At 38.0% G+C, this 21,342-nt stretch overlaps 1 protein-coding gene across 3 annotated transcripts in view; it reads right to left on the bottom strand.

Moving 5' to 3' along the window:
- The window catches only part of trim33 (tripartite motif containing 33), a 31,755-nt gene extending 11,130 nt beyond the window's left edge, over nucleotides 1-20,625 (bottom strand). The window contains exons 1-13 of one of the 3 annotated variants that reach the window (XM_015004101.2): nucleotides 19,920-20,625; nucleotides 12,906-13,024; nucleotides 12,634-12,787; nucleotides 10,122-10,254; nucleotides 7,923-8,039; nucleotides 7,677-7,791; nucleotides 6,275-6,421; nucleotides 5,751-5,868; nucleotides 5,219-5,532; nucleotides 4,235-4,426; nucleotides 2,925-2,981; nucleotides 2,454-2,654; nucleotides 83-215 (exon numbers count right to left, since the gene is read on the bottom strand). In XM_015004101.2, the coding sequence (XP_014859587.2) occupies nucleotides 83-215; nucleotides 2,454-2,654; nucleotides 2,925-2,981; nucleotides 4,235-4,426; nucleotides 5,219-5,532; nucleotides 5,751-5,868; nucleotides 6,275-6,421; nucleotides 7,677-7,791; nucleotides 7,923-8,039; nucleotides 10,122-10,254; nucleotides 12,634-12,787; nucleotides 12,906-13,024; nucleotides 19,920-20,604 (2,485 nt within the window). In that variant the 5' untranslated portion in view covers nucleotides 20,605-20,625. The remainder of the gene's footprint in view (nucleotides 1-82; nucleotides 216-2,453; nucleotides 2,655-2,924; nucleotides 2,982-4,234; nucleotides 4,427-5,218; nucleotides 5,533-5,750; nucleotides 5,869-6,274; nucleotides 6,422-7,676; nucleotides 7,792-7,922; nucleotides 8,040-10,121; nucleotides 10,255-12,633; nucleotides 12,788-12,905; nucleotides 13,025-19,919) is intronic. The other 2 variants (XM_015004103.2, XM_015004104.2) reach the window with 2 other exon arrangements.
- Between the last annotated feature and the right edge of the window lie 717 nt (nucleotides 20,626-21,342).

Below are 21,342 nucleotides of genomic sequence, written 5' to 3' on the forward strand. Positions count from 1 at the left end.
AAAGTTGCAAACTTTACTTTTTCTATCTAAACAGTTGATGGGGGTGAGCGGGAGCGATACAGCACGACTCTCTTGTGAATACCTGACGATCCAGGAGAAAGGGTCGACAGTCCGGGAGAGGGGTTCATGTCTGTTGAGCCCAGCTGGTGTTGTTGGCTGGCGGAGATGCAACGAGAGAGGAGGTATCCCAGATTGCTGGAGCCAGCATCTTCCAGCTGACGACAAAAGTCAGAGTTTAGGAGCGCATCAACGAGTGTGTGTAGATGCAGAGTGTTTTCAACTAGAGTTATATTACAGTGGTATTTGGTGGTTATTCCAACTCCACGTGAACAAAGATAGAAATATTTACATGACAAACTACATTAAAAAGGGTCCGGAAGATTTGGCTAATGAATCAAATAGCATAGCTGCACAATAGAGCGATCAGTGCAATATTACAATAAAGGACTATTTGGAAGGCTGTAAAATTTGAGGTCCATTACTTAACATTTCATTCATCAAATTATTAAATATTATTATGAAGTAATGTTTTCCTAATGTAATGCAGTACCTAAAATAATTTAGGACTCATTAAAGGCAAGTAAAGAATGTGTTTTGGAATACTGACTTTGGTTTTAACGGAACAAATCTGGATTTTTGGGACTTTTCACTTTTAGACTGATGTTAACGATGATAAAACGGAGAGAAACGGAAACCAGTTTAATCACTGCTGATTCCTCTCTAGGTGTACATGAGGCGACCTGCTCAGTCAAGGGTCTGGTTACCGTCAGAAAGACTTGCCATGTGTGAGAGCGCAAAGAACGGCTGAAACACCGCTCATTAAAAATCACGTAAGAAAGAAAATACTAAATTTATGAAGCTGGAGTATATCGTTTCTGTATGCTTAATCCACTCAAAGGTAAATCTTGTAATCATGTCAAGAAAGGGTGCTAGCGTTAGCATATGTCCTCAAACTCCAATCTATGTGAACATAATCAGTAGAAGAGTTAAAGACTTTAGTTCTGTACAAGTTAAATTGTCCTCTAGAAATTATCCAAGCTACACGTTAACACATTGCATCAGCTTTCTAAAACCCAGAAATCCTGTAGCTTTAATTACCATTTAGTGATCTTGAATATGTAATTTAAAGTGTTGAAATTAGGGGTTCACTAACTGCAGTTTTACAGCCGACCTGACCTGAGTGATCTGAGTTCGGCAGTGAACAGGTTTCTTATTTTATATAAATACAAAAATAAATATTTTTGTAGCCTTTCAAATGAAATAAACATGTTTATTATTACAAAGTGGACAGCAATGACTTAAACAGAGACATTCAAGTGTGCCTGTGTCATCAGAAAATTCTAACCAATATTCAGCTTAGCATAATCTTTAAAACTAACTATTTACAATCTATGAAGCCTACTTCTTTAAATGCAAAGTCAGACAATGGCGCATGAGAAACAAACTGTCTGCAAGGGAGACAGTATGCATGGCATATAATGGCAACAGTGATCGTTGATGTTCAATAAAAAACAAAAAACTACATGTGACCTTCTCATTGTGTCAGACTAGACATTTTCTAGAGGGTAAATGAGTGAATGTTCTGAATCCTGATACCTGCCTGGTTTCTCCCACCAACCTACGTCTTTTTCTCTGCTAGTCATAATCTCTCCTTACCTGAGAAGACCCTGCATCAGCATCCTGCTGCTGGCCTCTGGTCTAATTCTTCCTCCCTGACTCTTTGCTCTTTCTATTGTGGCAATAAAGATTTCTTTTAAATATGTGGAAAGCAAGCGAGCACAAGTTCTGCACTGAAACTAGAGAGGATTGGGTTTACTCCTAGCATTAAATAAGCAGCAAAGGATGCAACTTAAGTAACAACAACACTAGTTGTTCTTCCAGCTTAACATGATATACCGGCATGGATTAACTAGCCATCATTTAGATGACATTATCTGCAGGCAGCAGCATTACTCAGCTTTCATGGTCTTTTACTGGCTCTGGCTGGTTTGCACATTGTGCAGCACTGCTCAGCAGGATTTAAAATAAAAAAACTTAAAACATCAAAAAAAGTGTCCTGAGTTTTAAGTTTCCTTCTAATGCAAAAAGAAAATGCCAAAATGCAGCAGCTTGGAGGCTACCTAAATGTAAATGAGATCGGTGGAAAATATTGTTTTCACATGCATCGCCCGACTTCCCAAATTTACAGAAATCGGGGTTGACACGATCGATGGGTCCACACCTCAGCGAAATATTACCTCAACCATGTGAAGTTCACTTGTAGGCCAATACAAGAGCTATGGATGTAAGAATCTGTTGTGGGACCGTTTGGCCGCAGCATAAGCACTCAAATTGTTCACATCATTGCACCTGCAAATGCCTGAATACAGCTGGATTAATCCATGTCTTGCTAAAGTGTTTTGACAATTCTAACTTTTGTGTAATTTAAACATTTTAATTTAAAATATGCACACCTGGATGGGCGGTATCTCAGGGAGGCAGGGCAGGTTCTCAGGATTAGTGACGGAGGGGATGAGTTCGATGGGACCGATTATGGGGCTGGCAGGGCCGCGGTGAGCGTGGGCACCGGCCATGCTGGCGCTGGTCGGACTCGTGGGACTGGCGTTGTGCAGGGACGCCACTGGAAAGGGGCCAGCGTGTCCGGGGTTGGAATGCTGCACAAAGACGGAGAGGAAAAAATGGAGGGCAAGGACACACAAAAAAAGAAAAAAGTAAATTAAGATATAAGGAAAAACAAATGGGAGGAGAAGGAAGATTGGGAACATTAAAGAGAAGGTCACTCTTAAAAAAATAAAAAAAAGCAACAAACAAACAACTATTCAGAATGTGCCTTAGAAACAACACGACTTCATGATCATGCAGGTGATCAACCACACATGCTGCACAAGACACATGAATGACAAAGAAGGAAAAAAGTGCCAAACCCCTGATTGGAGTAAGAAACGAAACCTTTGGTGGCTCATCTCAGATTCTAAAGACATCTGGACACAGAAAAAAAAAGGGGGGCTCGATATAGTGCAGGTTTCTATTGCCTCATCTCACATGTACAAAAAGAAAAGAAAACAAACAAACAAACAAAAACAAAAAAACAGCACATTTCCATGTCTGCAGAGTGGTGAAGATCTAACAGCACTGATAAGATCTCCCTGTATTCTGAGGATGAGCATGCATCTTAAACGCACTAACAAAACATATATATGCTCAATCTAAAACTGATTGATTTTATCTATAATCTTACAAAAAAACTTAGCTTTTTATTTTATTATCAGCCAGTAGCTTTTTAAGGAAATTTCTTTAGTTATCCATTAAAATTCATGGAGAGCCAAGAAATCTTTTTGGATAAGACTTTTAGAAACTGTTGTTGGCTTGTCTACATTTATTCATCATCAGTACAGCAAAAACAAGAGAGAAGATTAGAAGACGCCCATCAGTCTGGAAACAGCTCTACTATGTTTGACCAAACAATGTTTTTTAGTAGGCTCTCTGAGAACAGCCTTGTTCCTGGAATATTCAGTTTATTATTTTAGTTTTCATATAATAGTTTAACTTCTGACTTTCTGTTTTAAATAAAATATAAACAAAAATTTTTTTTAATCAATTTTGTGCCAAAACAGTGAAATTATGTTATTTTAATCAGAGTTATCATTCCATAATAATATTACAGAACGATACGGATCATTACTACTAGACTTGGAATGATGTATTTAGGGATCACGGATTACAATCAGCCTGACTTTATTCTGATATTTGATGAACTGTACACTTTTCGTATTTAGTTTTTCTGACATTTTTGCTTTGAAATTTCTCATTTTTTGTGCATTTAAGATCTTTGATCTTCAAATTTACCACTTCTTCAGCTAAACAAATTACTCTTCTTGGACAGATTTTTTTAAAAAGTGGAATTAAATCATCTTCAGGTAAAGTTTTAGAAGTATCTTCATCTAAAAGAGAACCACAGCAGACCACAACAAAACAAACACAAACTGACAAAACTTTACTGTTACTACAAATTGTTTAGTTAGACTGATTTAACAATGCATAGTTAAGACTATACATAACTACAGTCTTAGTTATGCAGTCTTGAGTGGATTTTTATGTAAAATCCACCCACATGAGTTCCTGGCTGTTTAGATCAGCCTCATCTGTCATATCTATAAAATATCAGAACAGAGAATATGTACACTCATTCCGACACAATTCAAATGCGTGTGTGTGTGTGTGTGTGTGTACCGACCTGTCTTTGTAACTGAGGCTGCATCATAGGCGCATACTGCTGTCCGTTAAGTCTGGGCTGAGCTGTGGGCATCCGGCCTTGTGGTGGACCAGCCAGACGCATATGATGGGAGGAGGGGTACATAGAAGGGTTGGTCCCACCATTCATAGCTCCAGTTCTTTGTAGCTGCTGCATGCTGATGAGCCTTGGAGGCTAGTCAGGGGGAAAAAAAACACACACACACACACACACACACACACACACACACACACACACACACACACACACACACACACGTATATTGATCATAATCGGTCAATTTCTGTGAAAAAGTGTATGATCGGTGATCACATAAACCAATCACCTGAATCTCACTTTGTAGCCTGCGTGGGCAGCTAATCTGCTCTTTCCTACTGCGCAAGAGCCAGCACAAAACAATTATCCATGCTCTCAGGGAGTTTTGATTTAGTAACTCAAGATTGTTTATTTTGATGCAACCTGCATCTGACTTTGAATGAATGTTTCCCGTTTTCTTGGTATTATTTGATACAGGCAGTGTTATCAGATTCCAACTGATCAGTGTCACTGTGTGTGTAGAAGCTTCTGACCTGGCAGCCTTATAAAAATACTGTTTGACAACATCTGGAAACGAAGTTCGAGCTGCTTAGCCTCTATCAGAGGCAGAGATAGCCTCCATCATAATCTTCACAATCTAGTGAATTAAAATTAAGAGGGAAAGTATCTGAATAAACCTGAAGTAAAAAGAACAGAAAACAAATGGGCATTTTCTAAGTTGGATGAATGTTATTGGTACGCATACCACATTAAGTTTAAACTTGTTTAGATAATCTTTCAGTATTGATAAAATTATCAGAAATCACAGTCTCCTAAAAACTCGAGACAAACTTTTAAAACGCTACAAATAGATAACTTCAAACAAAAGACACCATTTTAACAAACGGCATAAAACAAATTCACATTCTATTACTGGCAAGTTCACCGTACCTGCTGCTGAACCAAAGGTGGGCCGCCTGGCCTGGGATGCTGCTGGGACATTTGGGAGGCTATGCGCATTTGCTGCTGAATCTGCTGCTGCTGCTGTTGTTGCTGCTGCTGCTGCTGCTGTTGCTGCTGCTGATGCTGTTGATGTTTTTGCTGTGCGTACGCAGCCTGTTGCATGTGTTGCAGCCTGAGCTGAGCCAGGTTGATCTGCCCTGGATGTTTGCCGGGGTGACCTTGGCCCGGTGAAATGGCCGGTCCGCCTACCATCACACCGGGAGGTTGTGGAACTGGAGGAGGTTTTTCAATGACCAAATTACCTAGGATTTAAAAAATAAAAAAAGCCAAAAGGAGCCATCACTTACCATCATTTAAAAATGGGAAACACTGTGAAAACAGATGTGAAAGTAATTTTTTTTCTCTCTATATTAGTTTGAGAAATGCCATCTTAAAAGCAATAGCTCAAAACAAAAACAATTTTAAAAAATTACTCATTTTTAAAAAAAATTTAAAGGGACATTTAGAGTGTTTTACTCACCTAAATTAACAACATTTTTAGCCCAAAAAGTTGGGTCACAGAAGAACCGTACAACTCCATTGGACTGTGGGGCTGGCTCCAGTCTCGCCTTAAAGAGCTGGCGAAGCTGGTACATGATCTACATCCATCGGCACAAACAGAGTAAGGTTATTAAATTAATTATTATGGCTATAAAAGACCAACTAAAAGCTTATGCGCATCTAAAAAGGAAATACTAAGCTAATGTTGTTTGTCCTGGTATGTTACTCTATGCCCACTTAGAGGTTATAAACTGTTATTAAGCGCAACTTGCCAACCTTCATCTTACGTTACTTCGGTGTTCTTAAAAAATTAACAAGCTAACTAATAGAAACTGGGACCTTCTTCAAGTAAAATTAATTAGTGTGTGTGTGTGTGTGTGTGTGTGTGTGTGTGTGTGTGTGTGTGTGTGTGTGTGTGTGTGTGTGTGTGTTAATGGTTTTGATGGAAACTACTTGGGTCAGCATGCTACATGAGTGAATAAGTGAGTCTTATGAGAAACATACCGGCCTCTTGCTATAGAGCAATGCAGTGCTGCTGCCTGAAGTGATGGCCCAGTTGCAGAAGTTGAGCACATGGTGGATCTGTTGAGCCAGCTGGGTGGTGTCCTTATGCTGACCCATCAGCCTCAAGCTCCTCTCTTTGTTCACACTCTGAATAAACATGGAGGTTTGGTTAGCATTGCCGGACAAGAATCAGTGAATTACAGAGCTCAAAGTTGCCTCCTAAATGATCCCAAACCACATTGCACCTTGCCATGTAAGGAGGGCCTTTGAATGTTTGTGCTTTGCAATAAGGAGAAACAGGATGAATCTGAACTAAAACCATAAAAAAAACATCTAACAATTTTCAGCTGCTTAGGTTGAAAATATGGAAGGAATTCAATGACAAACAACTGAATATTAACACATAAAAGAGCATCAATGCTAGCATGAAAATTCAGACATGTGAAAGGAAACAGTTCAGACAGGTTTTCTGTCAATCATATTTTGTGTTGTATGATTTTGGTGACATAACACAAGTAAAGCTTAAAATTACCAGATCATTTGAAGGGGTGTGCAAGACTGGCATGACACTGTCATGAACATGAAGGAGTCTTCAATAGTATTTATGTACTGTTGTCATTATGCGTCATTCGGTAAATAATAAAGCTTTTAATGGAAAACTAACATTATTTCAAATGCCTTTCCTATGACAACTTGACATTAAAAAAGACAAAAGGCCTTGGTTAACTGGAGGGAGTTCAAATACTTATTTTCCTCACAGTTGATGCCATGACTGTCAAGGTCAAGCTAGCATGACTGACCTACTTCCCTCTCCCTCACCGTTTTTAATTTAAATAAAACATTTTCCTGCTCTTGCTATCCAATTGTGGTAGTGTTGACAAATTACTATCAAAGCACTGCGTCCCTTTTTCTTTTATATATCACCCATACATGTAAGACATAGCCTCCTTTGACAATTTGACAGCTAAAACGAATGGTAATCATCACAGCTTTTTGCCCCACAGCAGGGAAATGGGGGGTGAGCTCTCATGCGTGTGATGTGTATATGGTGTGCACAAGATAGTATATGGTGCGCATGAGAAAGTTCATTTTTTTCCTTTTTTCTTATATGTTCCTTAAGGGGCTCTGTAGTTTAAGGTTCTGATGTAAAAAAAAAAAAAAGAAAAAAGCAAAACAAAAAGTTCCAAAAAATATATCAGATGTAAATTAAATATTAACTTCAAATGTAAATCAAAAAGCATCTTCCTTCAAAGTGCAAAACTTTTGTATTTTTATCCAGTCTTCTATCACAGCACTGTCATTAAATCTCATAACAAGTGTCAGCTATGTTCCAATCTACTTAGATTTTAGCATTTAGAATTAGTGATTCTTAAGTTTAAAATAAGTTTTAATACAGTCTTACCTCCAACTGCTGAAGTAACGCTTTGCCCTTTTTGTTGATTTCATTTATAAGAGTGAATACTGCAATCTTGATCTCATGTTCCACTTTTCTATGAGTCTCACCAAGTTCTTTTAACCTGTATTAAGTAAAAACAAACAAAACAAACAACAAAACACACACAAATTTATTCCATACAAATACAAGTCAAACACAAAACTGTTCAGAAATTGTGTCCAATAGATGAAACACAGAGAAACCTGAACCCACCTGTTTTGCAACTGAGACACAGAGTAATGGACATAGTTCTTTTTTTCCTGTAGTTTGGCCATGTTGGCTTCGATGATTCCTTTATGGTTCTGGAAAGCTTCTTCCAGAAACTGGTACCTGATCGACGACAGAACAAAACCAAGTCACAATCAGGTTCAGTAAACTAAATTAACTTCTGAAGGCCTGTACATACTCTGCAGGAACTTAGTTATCCTTATTTTCAGGGTTTAGGGAAAAGAAAAATGCTGTTTTCCCACCGTCTTGGTTTATCAGGCAGTTCTGTACTTGGCTTGCTTGTACGATAAACAAAATGTGTTCTAGCAACGTCACATAAATAAATCCATTTGTCAGCTCTTGTGTAGTTTACAGGCCTGAAAGGTTACATGTCACCAGGAGTAAACAGATATGGACATGAGTCCAAAAATGAGTCAAGGTTTTATAGAGAAATATTCATAAATTCATTTTCTGGGAGGAGTGCAATAATAATAATAATAATAATAATAATAATAATAATAAAAACTTAAGAAGGTTTCATGATTCCATGAAACAAACAATGCTGTAGTTAAGTTTGATTTTCTCAACAATTTCACAGTTGGTTTTTCTAGTGAATTTGCACGTTTTCCATTTCTATGGGGTAGAAAGACACGATGCCGTAGGACCATAATGCTTATGCATCCACTTTCCACATATTTAAATATGGAAAAAAAGAATGGGGCTGCAATTAAAGATTATTTTAGTAATTATGGAGTTATGTTTTTTTTTTTTGAGAACTCTACATGAAGGTAAGAGTTTAAAACCCACCGTGATAGCTCCGTTTGTGCAGCTCTATGTGAACTGCAGGAAAAATTTGAAGTTGCGCTTTCAGAGGTGAGTTTTGAGGGAGCGGTGAGAATGATTTATCTCTGTGAACAAAGAATTATATGCAGCATTTACATCTCAACACGCCAACACACCAGTGGTTGGCTGGTGTGTTAGTGGTTAACGGACCAGCGCTAACCTCATCATGCAGGTTCAGCCAGGGAGGAGCTTTCATGCTCACCTCGTAGTCACGCATCACGCTGGTTTTATATGATATTATTATTTTTAGTATTATTTTTCCGGGTGCATGATTCATCAAACCATACCAAATGCTTTGTCCACTTAGTCAGCCAGAGTTAATGCGCGCGGCCACACAAAGATCGGGAAACTCGTCCCATAAAGTTCAAGCAACCTTCTTAAAAACTCAAGACACGAATTGGAAGAGCTACTAAAGCCACATTAAGAGCATTAAATTAAATCTCCCATTTGCTGTGCATCTCCACGCGCACTGCAGCGGATTTATCTCATAAAGCAGTTCAATCCGTGTGATTTAACTGCTGGACAAAGGCTGTTTTCTTAACACCTTTTAGTGCAAAAACATGATGGACCGCCTCGGCGCCCCGAACACCAGACTTGGCACGTTTTCTCGGGGAAACCTTGATTCAATTCCTGTTTTTAATAGAAAATAAACTTTTTTTTTCATTCTTACGGCTTTTTTGTCGTAAGAATGCTTCACAGCATTTCAGGCCCAATGTAGATAGAAAAAAAAGAGAAAGTAGTACATTTTCTAGAAAAAAACTTGGAAATTTTCTGTTTCAAAAGCGGAAAGTTTCCACGTTTTTTCTAGAAACTGTTTTAGATTAATCTCAAAATTCCCTTGTTTTATCTGGCAAATGTTTGATTTTTGAAGCTCTGAAATGTCCTTGTTTTTTTTTCTAGAAAATGTCAAGAGATTAATAAAAGAATATTTTTTAGTTTTTTAGCAGAACTGTAACAATGGCCCTAATACATACATCCTGTTAAGTACACTTCATCATTGGGAGCACAGGAAGCATTTGCAGCTAAAAGATTACTTCTAACATGTGAAAGGCACATCTGTTTCTTCTTGACTTAACAGTAATTCACTGCATCATATAATGCTAAGCTGTAGCTGCATCTTACTTGAACCTCCACTAGTGTTTCTGAGGAAATCCAAATTGTAAGTCATGGACTGTAATTTTTCAAAACTGGAAAAACAATTAATGCTCATATTTAGTGCTGCCTTATGAATACCTCCACAGAATACAGCTTTTGTCTGAACGTCCTGACAAATGCAAATAATTTCCCCAAACAAATTACTAGGAAAAAAAAAAAACTGCTTTATTAGCTGTAAAACAGATGTGTGCAAGAGCGTTGGCCTACCTGTGCTCTTTGTGCTCCAGAAGCTGACAGTCCCGACACGTTAGAGTGTCGCATGTCTCGCAGAAAAGTTTCAGAGGTTCCTGCCTGTGGATGGGACAGAAAACTGGCCTCTGTCCTGTCGTGTTGACAGAATCTGTTGAAACAATGGAAGGAAGAAATTTAATAACAAAAAAAAAAAAAAAAACATATCAAAGAACAACATTTAAAATTTTGAACAGTTGCTACACATGTCGCCTGATTGGACCAAACCAGACATGGCGTAGAAGGAACACAAAAAATGAATAATATGGACATCCGTTTTGTTTGCTGCGTTATTTGCATAGGGGTGAGCATGTTTATCAAATTTATCATGATACATTACTTATGACAAGAATTTTAATTTGCTGTTGTCTCAATAAATTCCAGTTATTGATGTTTAAAACCCCCAAAACTGTCCGTATTGTCGGGAGTGTTATTTTACTATTTTATCCACCTTTTGTTCAATGAGAGTATCAAAAAGCCAATAAACTTGATTAGGGCTCTTGTAAACGAATATTTTAGTAATCAAGTAATCTATCGATTATTCTTACGATTAATCGAGTAATCGGATAAAAAAATAATAATAAAATGAAATATTGGTAAATCTGGCATAATACCGGTGTTACTATCAGATATCAATATCAGTCCAATTTTTCATATTTGAGCATCCCTAACAGTTGCTTTTTTGTAGTTTAGAAAACTAACCTGTAACAATAATAGCTCACTTTCTAAGTTAACCAGAAGAAAAGTTATAGAAAAATCTGAAATTATATTGAATTTAATAACAAAGAGGCAGGCTCACAAATATGCTTATAAAAAATGTCTACAATCCAGCTTTTAGTTTATGTATTCATCTTCAGTGAGTTTAATAGATTAATTAAACTCACCTTGCCACCTAACCTGTCACGCTTTGGGTTTGAAAATACGGGAAATGCCGCCTGGAGTGGGAGGAGAGGGCGAATGAACGAACGTAAGATGGTTTGGAGGGGAGGAAATAGACCAGCGGACTGACGAACCGTTAGACCGGGGGACGAACACGGGGGGAAGCAATACGGGATATTTACGACACCTTCACTGGTCACACTCAGAAACTCATCTACCAGCCATGTACGATGCGCTCCGCCACCCGTTTCTTCAGACCGGGATATGAAATTTATTGTGCGGTTCGTCGGTAAAGCTACATTTACACGGTAAGCATCAGCTACTCAGCCGCCCGCCCTGTTCAGTCTATCCGCTCACCTCAGCGCTCTTCCCGCCGTTCGCTTTCAACCAGCAGCCCCGGAGGAGAAATGCTGCCGTACTCCAGGCATTCCCCCAGTCATTTTAAGGATGCTTATTGGTTCCCCAAAAACGATAAAAAGTCGGGCATTATCATCAATCAATAAAATCCCCACGGGCCAATCTTGAAGATTGGACTTTATGCCGCTGAGACTTAGCTTTTGTCAACAACTCAGAGGCGGAAGTGAGAGCTCCGCGCAACGCAAATGAAGTCCCGGCCGGAACACGGTGCGCTAACTAATAAAACATAAATTAACGAAGCTTCGAGGCAGGCAAATTTTCCTCGAGGAATTTTAGTAATCGAGGTACTCGAATCATTCGAGGAATCGTTTCAGCCCTAAACTTGATAATATGATTACATGCATTACTGTGTGCTGCAGTATAGTGACACAAATCACTTCTTCATGTGACTGTTGTCCTAAAGAAATACAGGTCTGATGTTTTTCAAGAGTATTTGTGTGGCTGCAAATGCTGTGTCATACAGCCAAAGCTTTTTAGTTACTTAAAAAAGTAGCAGTGATAAATTGTTCTTATTGTCAATTGTCGTTATCACAATAGTGCTACATAATATTGTGATAAAACTTTAAGTCCATATTGCCGAACCCTATTTTCATGGAAGTTTAGCATCTTCCTCTCACAATAATGATGTAGTTTGACTGAAACATAAGTTGGGATTCACAAAATGTCACACTTCCTCATTTCTTCTCCATTTTGATGTCTCCACTTTCATTTTGGATCTGTCATTACTAGTATTGCTTCCATTCAGAGCAAACATGGTCATCAATAGAAAATATTGATTAAAATCTAAATGTGTCTGAGGTATGAATAATTTTGAGCATAGCTGTGTGCAAGAATAATCAGATACAATGATTTTAAGTTTTTAAACTTAAAATCATTGTTGAAAGTTGAAATGTATGTTGAAAACAGTATCAACATACATTACATTTTTTAAAAACCCATTGTTGAAGTCCTACCAATATGTTTTGTCATATTTATGGACAAAATGATCTTATTGGCTCAGCCATCAAACCAAGAGTCCATCCGGGAAAAATAAATAAACAAAATCGAATTATGGTTCAACCCTCAAGGGTTTTCATGATAATCCGCTCTCTAATAACCATGACAACATTATTCGTAGTGTCCAATAAATACTACCCAAAAGATTTTCTGTCTCAGGCTTTGGGGAGTTTAGCTTCTAACTCTTAAGTGTTCCTACCAGACGCAGCATCGGCATCTTCCTTTGTACGGATTTTGTGGTCTTTGGTAATTTTCACTCTCTGATGGGCCTCCACGCAGGTTTTACACAACCATTCTCCACACTCCACACAAAAGCCTACAGTCCCAGCGTTGTCTTCACAACTTGTGCACACCTTAGAAACACAGAAGCAACACAAACAGAGAAACGCAAATAAGCATTACAGCTTGTTCGGCAGAGAGCTGAAAAGAACTGAAGCATTCAGGTTGGACCAAAACGACTGTTTGCAATACCTGTGCAGCTTTTTCATCAGATGTGCTGGTAGCTTCTGTTGTGTCTTTGACAAAGTAATTGTCGATAATGTCACTTTGCTTGTAGTCCTGGTGGCAAACCGAGCACCGCATGACATTTACTAGAAAGAAAGAGAAAACATGGGGTTAAAAATTAAAGGACTGGTGCTCATATTCACCTGCTGGGATTTATTGATGACAAGATTTTTGAAGCAAAGCAGCCAACAGGCAGAATCGCATGGAAACCGATAACCCGAGTTAATTCAATCGGCGCTGCTTCAAACAAAAGAACCCTTCAGCTGACTTTTTTTTTCTGGATTTCCATAATTTCCTTTTGTTTAACTGCTTTTAATGAAAACTCTTGGTGCAGTGGGGAAGGCCCGCTTATTCATGGGAGCTAATCAATTTAATTTCGATTTCCCGAAAATTCTATCTCATCATCCCTTGGCATTTTTATTAGAATATTAAATCACGCAGCCCATAAAAAAGAAAAAAAAAAAGAAAAAAACAATGTCTGCTTCGCTTAATCGCTTTATTCAACTTCCTTAATGAAATTAGAGGAATCGGAGCTGCAGTAACTGGCGCCAACGAATAATTAGTTTTGCCTTTTAACTCTGCCACCCAATTCCATCTGAGCAAGATAAACTGCAGGCGTTTTAAAAGTAATGCAAAAGAGATATTTTGCTCCTACTCTACCTCATAAACCAATAAATCACCACCCCAACCCCCCAAACCTCCGGGAAAAAAGGGGAAAAAAACGGCTGCCCGTCTGTGGTAAGAACTAGTTCTGGCCAGTTTGAACTGGCTTACACTGGCTTGATCAGCACACAGCCGGTTTGTGTGAGCGCCAGCTGCATGGGTCCCCATGTGTGGTTAGTGGTGGAAGCAGCTGGACTGGGTTTAGGCTTAACCCCCCACCCTCCCCACCCTAGAATACACAAACATGCCCATCTGTGTAAATAAACACATATGGGACCCCTCTCCATCATATTTGAAAATGTTGCACAAAATAATTTTCTCCAAACAGGATATGGGTTGTGTTTACTTTAATTAAATAAATAGAATACACACACACTAGAAATAGTTTGTCGGATTAAATTTGGGGAACTGATTGCCCCAGGTTGTGTCCTGGTGGAGTTTGTTTTAGATGCCATACCTGGCATAAGAAAAAGCTGCATGCAACACCAAAGCTACGGAGCTAAATCCAGGCCATAAGTGATGACCCATGAGGGTCTTCCAGAGATGACGGATATTGCAGCTCGCTGTTGTTTTGGTATTCCTGGCCACTTTTCATTTAACTAAAACAACATGGTGACCACACATTTTAGCTTAGGCTTTTATTAAAACCCATTTCGGAAAAGCTTGAAATAAACTGCCATGGGCTCGTTAATGTTCAACAAAGCTATATTTTTTTTTCCTTTTTTTCTTTTACATAGCACATAAAAAAGGAACAGAACTGCAACATTACCACACGCAACTAAAGCGCTGATTAATTGACTGATTTGTCCAACTTTATATTTTTGTTTTTCAATCAACATCTCTGACAATCTCATTAGGGCTTAATTAATCGGATTAATTGTGATGAACTGTTTACTGAAATAATCGCCGGTTGCCCATGTCGCACATACCAGAAACCGCCACTGCACCTCAGTGATTGTCAATATGATGGTCCCCAAGCAAGCAAACCAGCATCGGTGCATTTTAGGTGCAGATATGCTGGTTGTATTGTTTAGTTGCTGCTGGTTAACACGCAGCAGCTCCACAGGTTCAGTGGTTCACCGCGGTCATTCAGTTTGAATCCAAAGCACTCCCAGACTGCAGCTGTCATGTTTTAAGCTACGCTCTGTGGTTGGAGACCAGGAACCTGGTCTGAGGTAATTGTCACACGGTGATGACTGGAGACCGCACTGCTCCGTCTCTATACAGTTCTATGGAGTTTGAGCAGTGAGGCAACAGACGACCTTTGTCTGTAAATATATTTTACCCAAAACTCTGCAAATAGCATAGCTGTAGCTTCACCCAGTTCAAATTCACGAAAGGAATGCTACATCATTTCATTTTAGGCAATAAATGTCTATTTTGTCATTTTAAAAGTAAACTGAATTATGTGCATCTACTAATGTCTTTATGATATTGCATAAATAAGTCTTTTTTTAGTGGTTACATGACAAATTTTATCCAATTAATGTATTGTCAGAGGAATTGATAAAACAATGGATAACTAAAGTAATTGTTAGTTATAAACTTAAATTTCAAATAGGAATAAGATCTCAGAATCAGAAATGGAAAACTTTGCTTGTTTCACCATATTGAAGAAATTCTTGATAGAAGATTAGACTGAAACTGAATGAACAAATTAAAGTTTTGGTTGTTTTTTACATTAGATAAGGATATGAGAAATGATTTGTTCCTGACCTTTCCTCACCAGTTCAAATTAAGTATAACTAACAATTATAATGTCAGCTGCCTAACAAATTAACATTTTGCACCCAAGTGACCTGGATCAAACAGGAATAATCTTTAGCTCCTTTCTGCCTGAAAAAAACATGAAAGATGAATTAACAATCCACGCAATCTGAAAGTAAACAGTCAACCTCAAAATGGACAACGTCGTCATCGTGTTTTGTAATTACTACGAATTCTGTTAATGTGTCACTAACCAGATGATCTAGGCATAAATGAATCAATAATTTACTAAAAGCTCTGACCCAGGAAAGGACAGAACAACCTGTAATCCATTATATCAAGTCAGGTTAATAAACGTTCTAAAACTGGTTACTAAATAACCTATTATTGAATGATTGACCATTTCCCTCAGCAAAATTCAATAACCAATTTACTGATATTACTTGTAAAAGACTATGGAATGAGATGGAAGGCTGAAAAAAAAAAACCAAAAAACAGTAAGGGAGTCAATTTCATTTCTGTAGATGAGAAACATTTAGTGTTTTTTTCTGAAATCAAGTAAAACTTTTAACAGCTCAGAGATTCTGATTTACAAAACCATTTCTGTTTGAAAGGGAAAGACCAACATATTTTCTCAATAAGGATAACAAGTTCAGATGATTTGTAAAGCCAAATGTGATCATTCCAGCTAGATCTCCTCTTATAAAAACGATGTTATTCAAATTCAAAAAGCCAAAATGCAGTTCAGAAATTGCAAGCTATGAGATGAAAGAGAAATGGAAATAGTCATCTCAAACAACAGATGGCTTGTAGTTGGGAGTATCAGTTGGGACTGTTGAGAAAATAAATTTAAAATAAGCTAGTTTTAAAACTTAACATGTCTTGATTCAAATGGCCTAATTGTGGTTTTAAAATTAGTAATGTATTCTGGCTTTTTGACCTTTATTTTACTTGTAGTTACAGCAGATGGTTTGCTAGGATCGTTTGAACTGCCTTTTGTCTGTGTGGGAAAACAATACGGTAGAAGTTCCAGCTTTTCACACTCATCTGTGAAAAGCCGAAAATACGGCAGGAGTTTCTGGCTTGACAGAGGGTCAGAGATAGCTCCTGGTTGGAGGAGCAAAGATACGCCTTATTTGAATAAATTAAAGAAAAGAAGATAAAACTTTCTACACAGAAGTAACAGATTAGATTTGCTCTTGCAATTCTCCAAAGACGTCTTTGCCTTTCTCTCCTTCTTTTTCCAAGTCTGTCAGGTAAATGAATGTATGTCTCCGTGGTTCTGCAGTTTCTGTGTAAGTTTATGCATTGTCTTATATTGGATTAAACTCCGTAATTCTGTGACGTCAACACGCATTGCTGTTTTCCTTGTGGCCACACGTGGCTCGCCGAGAGGACCTGGGATCAAAGAGGAAGAGAGAGCCAGACTTTTTTCCAAAATTTATTAATTTAGATTTTCTTCTTTAACAGGACCTAATACTCCCAACTATAAAATATTTTTTACCTCTTCGTAAAAAATACGAAGAGGTAAAAGATAGATTAGGTTTTTTTCTTATTATATGCCAGCTCTAATCAGCATCAGTATGTCACTGAAATTTTCAAACTTGTATCAGCCTCGGCATATTTTTTTTTTTTAACTTCAGATATGAGTTACTGTGTTATCAGTACAACAAAATCAACACTTAAAACACACATAGAAGGTTGGGATTAAAATAGCTGAATTGATGCACAATTCATGAGTGCATTTTCATTCACTAATTTAATGTAAAAGAATATGAAATTTTACTCTTGGTTGAAAAAGCATTACATTTTGGCAGAAATAACAAACACAAGCCTCCTAAACACTTCAGATGGTGCATCAGCTGAACTTCTGCTGGCTGACTCTTTGGACTTTTGCCAAACAACAGTCATGCTTTCCAACAATGCACCCGCCTCACAGCTTGATCTGTACATCAACTCAAATCTGTAGAAAGACTGGGTCATAAACGTAGAAATGCAACAATCGGGATTTTCCAGGCAGAATTTCTTGCAGGATATTTGAGTGGTGGTAGTTTTGAAACAGTAATGATTTCTTGGTTAATGTCAAGTTGTCATAACAAAGACATTTTGAATAATGTCAACTTTGTATTAAAAGTGTCATAATTTACCGAATGACGCTTTATGACAACAGTCATAAATATTCATGAAGGCTTATTCATGTTCATGACAGGTGTTATGTCATGTTTATGAAAGTGTCATGACAGTCTTATTCAACCCCCTTCAAATAAAGTGTCACCCCATAAACTGAAAATGGTGGACGTTTTGATGCATTTAATCTGGGCATTTTTTTTATTTATTTATTCTTTTTTACCATTTGTCTTGTACATCACAAAATCAATACAGGGAAAATTGGCTGATTCCAAAGAATGACTTATTGACTGCTGCATCTTTCTGCAAATTACTTTGCGCTGCACAGAAAAAAGAACTAAAGATGTAATACTGATACCATGGCTGGACAACAGAAGCAAAACATAAGATATGAAGAGTACTGCTCAACGCTACCATCATGATATACTAATTAGACCCGTCACAACTAGCAATAAATCAATTAACTGCATCATTGAGCTCAATAATTTCCACCTGCATGATTTATTATCCCTCTGTTTTCTCTCTCTACCAGAAACTGGATGATAAAAGTCTTCAGCCAGGAGCAACTAACCCTTTTTGAGATACAATTTTGTGCACAGAGAATTCATAATTCATTTTATTTGTAGTTTCAGTAGTTTTGTTTATTTTGGATATTTAAAGTACCTTCAAGTTCCAGTGTTAAATGTTCATTAGAATTTAAGGTTTCTTGATCTTTGAGAATATGCCATTACATGACTTGAAAATGGTCTCAAAACAACATTATCACTTATAAACTCCTGGGACAATTTATTATCCAGCAAAATTTGCTATTGTGACAGGCTTAGTAATACCAATAATAAAGAGGGTTTTTTGCCTTTCTGCTTTGGGCTGGTGGCAAACAGACACCAAAAAATAAGTATTCAGTCCAACTACTGGGTGGACTTAATACTCCCAGTAGCTGGGAGTATAAAGTCCCAACTGAATACTCCCAACTACAAGCCATCTGTTGTTTGAGATGACTATTTCCATTTCAACAACAAAAAATGTATTTAAAAGGTTGCTTCCACCTGACATTTGGTATTCTTAGCTGTAATATTGTGATGACTTGATCCCCTTACTAGTCCATCTTATTGATTTTATTTTTTTAACAAACTCATTTGTGGGCCAGACTGAAATCAACAACATCAGCAAGCATAATATAGTAGGGACCGATATGCCTAAGGTCGTCATCATCTGCTGGCAGAAATGTAATATAATAATCTCAATTATACTGTCAATAGTAATCTAATCATCTGCAAATAATCTTTTATTTTATTTTATTTTTTTACATCAGAATTTGTAATTTAGTGAAGGTGGAATCCCCCACAGAGCCTACCATGCTGCCATGTTTCTATGTGGTCATCGTGGGCTATAATGGTAGCTCAGGATGGGAAAAACCTGGTTTAAATGAAAGCCAAGAGTATCCCCTTTACTATGATAGCAAACACTATATTATAGACTTGTGACAATGCAAATGCCATTTGCATTGCATTGTCACAATGCAATGTATATTGCATGCAATGTATATTGCATGCAATGTATATTGCATGCAATATACATTGCATGCAATGCAATGCATGCATGCAATGCATTGCATGCAATGCATTGCATGCACCAGTCACAATGCAATGCATTGTGACTGGTGCATGTCCTGAACAGGACATGCACCAGTCTCAAAAAACAGAATTTGTCCAAAGAGGTTGTTAACTTCATGAGCTCATAACTATGACTCAGCTACCATTTTGGAAGGGCCATCATACCAAAATATTAGAGACATGTATATTTTTAAAAAACACGGTTAGACTTTGCCACCCTGAAACGGACCAAAATGTGAAATTTAGGCCTCTGGCCCATGGACTGTACCTCTCTACCTTCAGAATCTTTATTTAGGGATCAGATAACCATCACCATAAATAATACATGCACAGGGAGCCTGAATGCATTTGTTGAGGTCTAGACAGTTCTTAGAGATATGTGTACTGAAGCCGTAAAAACCAGTCATTCCAAATAGATTATTTAAAGACGAATCCAAGATTTATATGTACATAGATTTAGAATTAAGAAACAGATTTACCTGTTTCTAAACCTGTTGCCTAATAATGCTCAAGATGTCTGATCTAACCAGCTATTTAGAGTCACTGCACCAAAGCAAGGAAGGGAAAAAATATTACTAATGACCATGACATTAGCCACAGCTTATTACAATACAATCAATCTAAAATTTTATGTACGACATAACTTTTGACCACACATCGGTGGATTTGTTTTAATCATTGATTAAATACATCAGCCATAGTAAAAAAATTAAAAAGAAGCAACATCTTTTCAAAGGAAAGGTGAGAATATCTGACGCACAATCTAACAGAGAGCACCATTTGAAACAGATGTCATTCTCCAAATCCTCCACAGCTTAAAGTTGCCTACAGGCCTGGCTAACACGTAGATCCTTAAACCAGCAACACTCACCTATATGCGTATCCGTTTGACCGTGTGGACCAGGCACCTGTACGCTTATCTGTCTGTCCGGCTGCGGGATACATTTCAGGCAAAACGAGTGTAGGCAGGGCAGAAGTTTTGGTTCACAGTCTCGAGTTTGGAGACTTTGTTTACACACAGCGCACGTATCCAGTAAATTAATGGGAGTGGACACCGGCGTTGCCGCCGCCGTTGGGGCTGTCGGAGCTGGAGATGTTTCAGTTGTGTTTCCGCTAACAGGAGCATCCGCGGCAGGAACAGCGTCAACTGCCGACGGTTCTGGGTTGCCGTTGCTGGTCTCGGTGGGGCTAGCGGCGTTGCTAGCGTTACCGTCAACTTCCCCTGCCGCAACAACAGCGGCGGCAGCAGGCGTAGCAGCAGCAGCAGTAGCCTCGGTTGCCCCGCCAATGCTATCGTCCACTCCTTCACTGCTGGTATTGAGCTCTTCGTTAGCGTCCGTAGGGGACTCGGTTTCTGCATCTCCCTTCGAATCCGCTTCTATATCTATTACCTTGTCTTCGCTTTCTGTGCTAGACTGCTTCTCGGCTTGCCCTGAAGGCACTGGGTCCGCATTAGCTGACGGTTCCATCTCCTCCTCGCCTTTGTTATCCGCCATCTTCCTTCCTCTTACAACCGCTGCACGTCCTGCGTAAATTCTCGAATCCGGAGCACGCATGACGACGTCTGTTGTGACGTCGAGCGAAACAGCTCGAGAGATAAAAATTTTATCACTAAAAAAAAAAAAGGGTAATTAGAAAATAAAACCACCTCAAGTCAGAAATCGTCTGATGTAATTTAAAAAAAAAAAAAACGAATTAGTTGTAAAAATAAGATGGCTTGCTGGGTGATATTTTGAAATCAATTTCTTCATTTCTGAAGAAATTGAATTTTCCTCAGAAATTCAATTGATGCACCCACAGTTACTGGAGGGCATTTTCTTTCTTTTAGTGCTAAAAATAATGCCAGAAACTTAAATGTGAAAAACTAGAATATTTGAATAACAAATATCCTAATTTGTTATTAGGACATTTGTTATTATTAGGATAAACGTCCTGATCAGGCTTGTCAGATTAATGGTACCTTTCGAAAATAACATTTTAGCAGGTATTAAACATACTGTGAAATATAAATATGTTATAACGGAAGTAATCTAATTAATCTATATAATGTCTTTCACTTGGTGATGGAATTGCTGACAAATGAACTTTTCAGTCATATTCTAATTTATGGAATCAGCCTGTTTGCCAATAGATGAAAACAGTTTCACAATTCTTTGTGAAGAATTATCACATAGTTGCCTTTTAAAGTCTGATTTTATCAAGTACTAAAAACATAAACAACATGAGATTCTGTAACAATCAAAATGTCAAACATTTCAAAAGCAGAATAAGTAACCTCTGTGTAAACCAAATGA

The sequence above is a fragment of the Poecilia mexicana genome, unplaced genomic scaffold (genome assembly GCF_051168715.1).
Source record: "Poecilia mexicana isolate PSO_F unplaced genomic scaffold, ASM5116871v1 scaffold_7, whole genome shotgun sequence".
Taxonomy (NCBI): domain Eukaryota; kingdom Metazoa; phylum Chordata; class Actinopteri; order Cyprinodontiformes; family Poeciliidae; genus Poecilia; species Poecilia mexicana.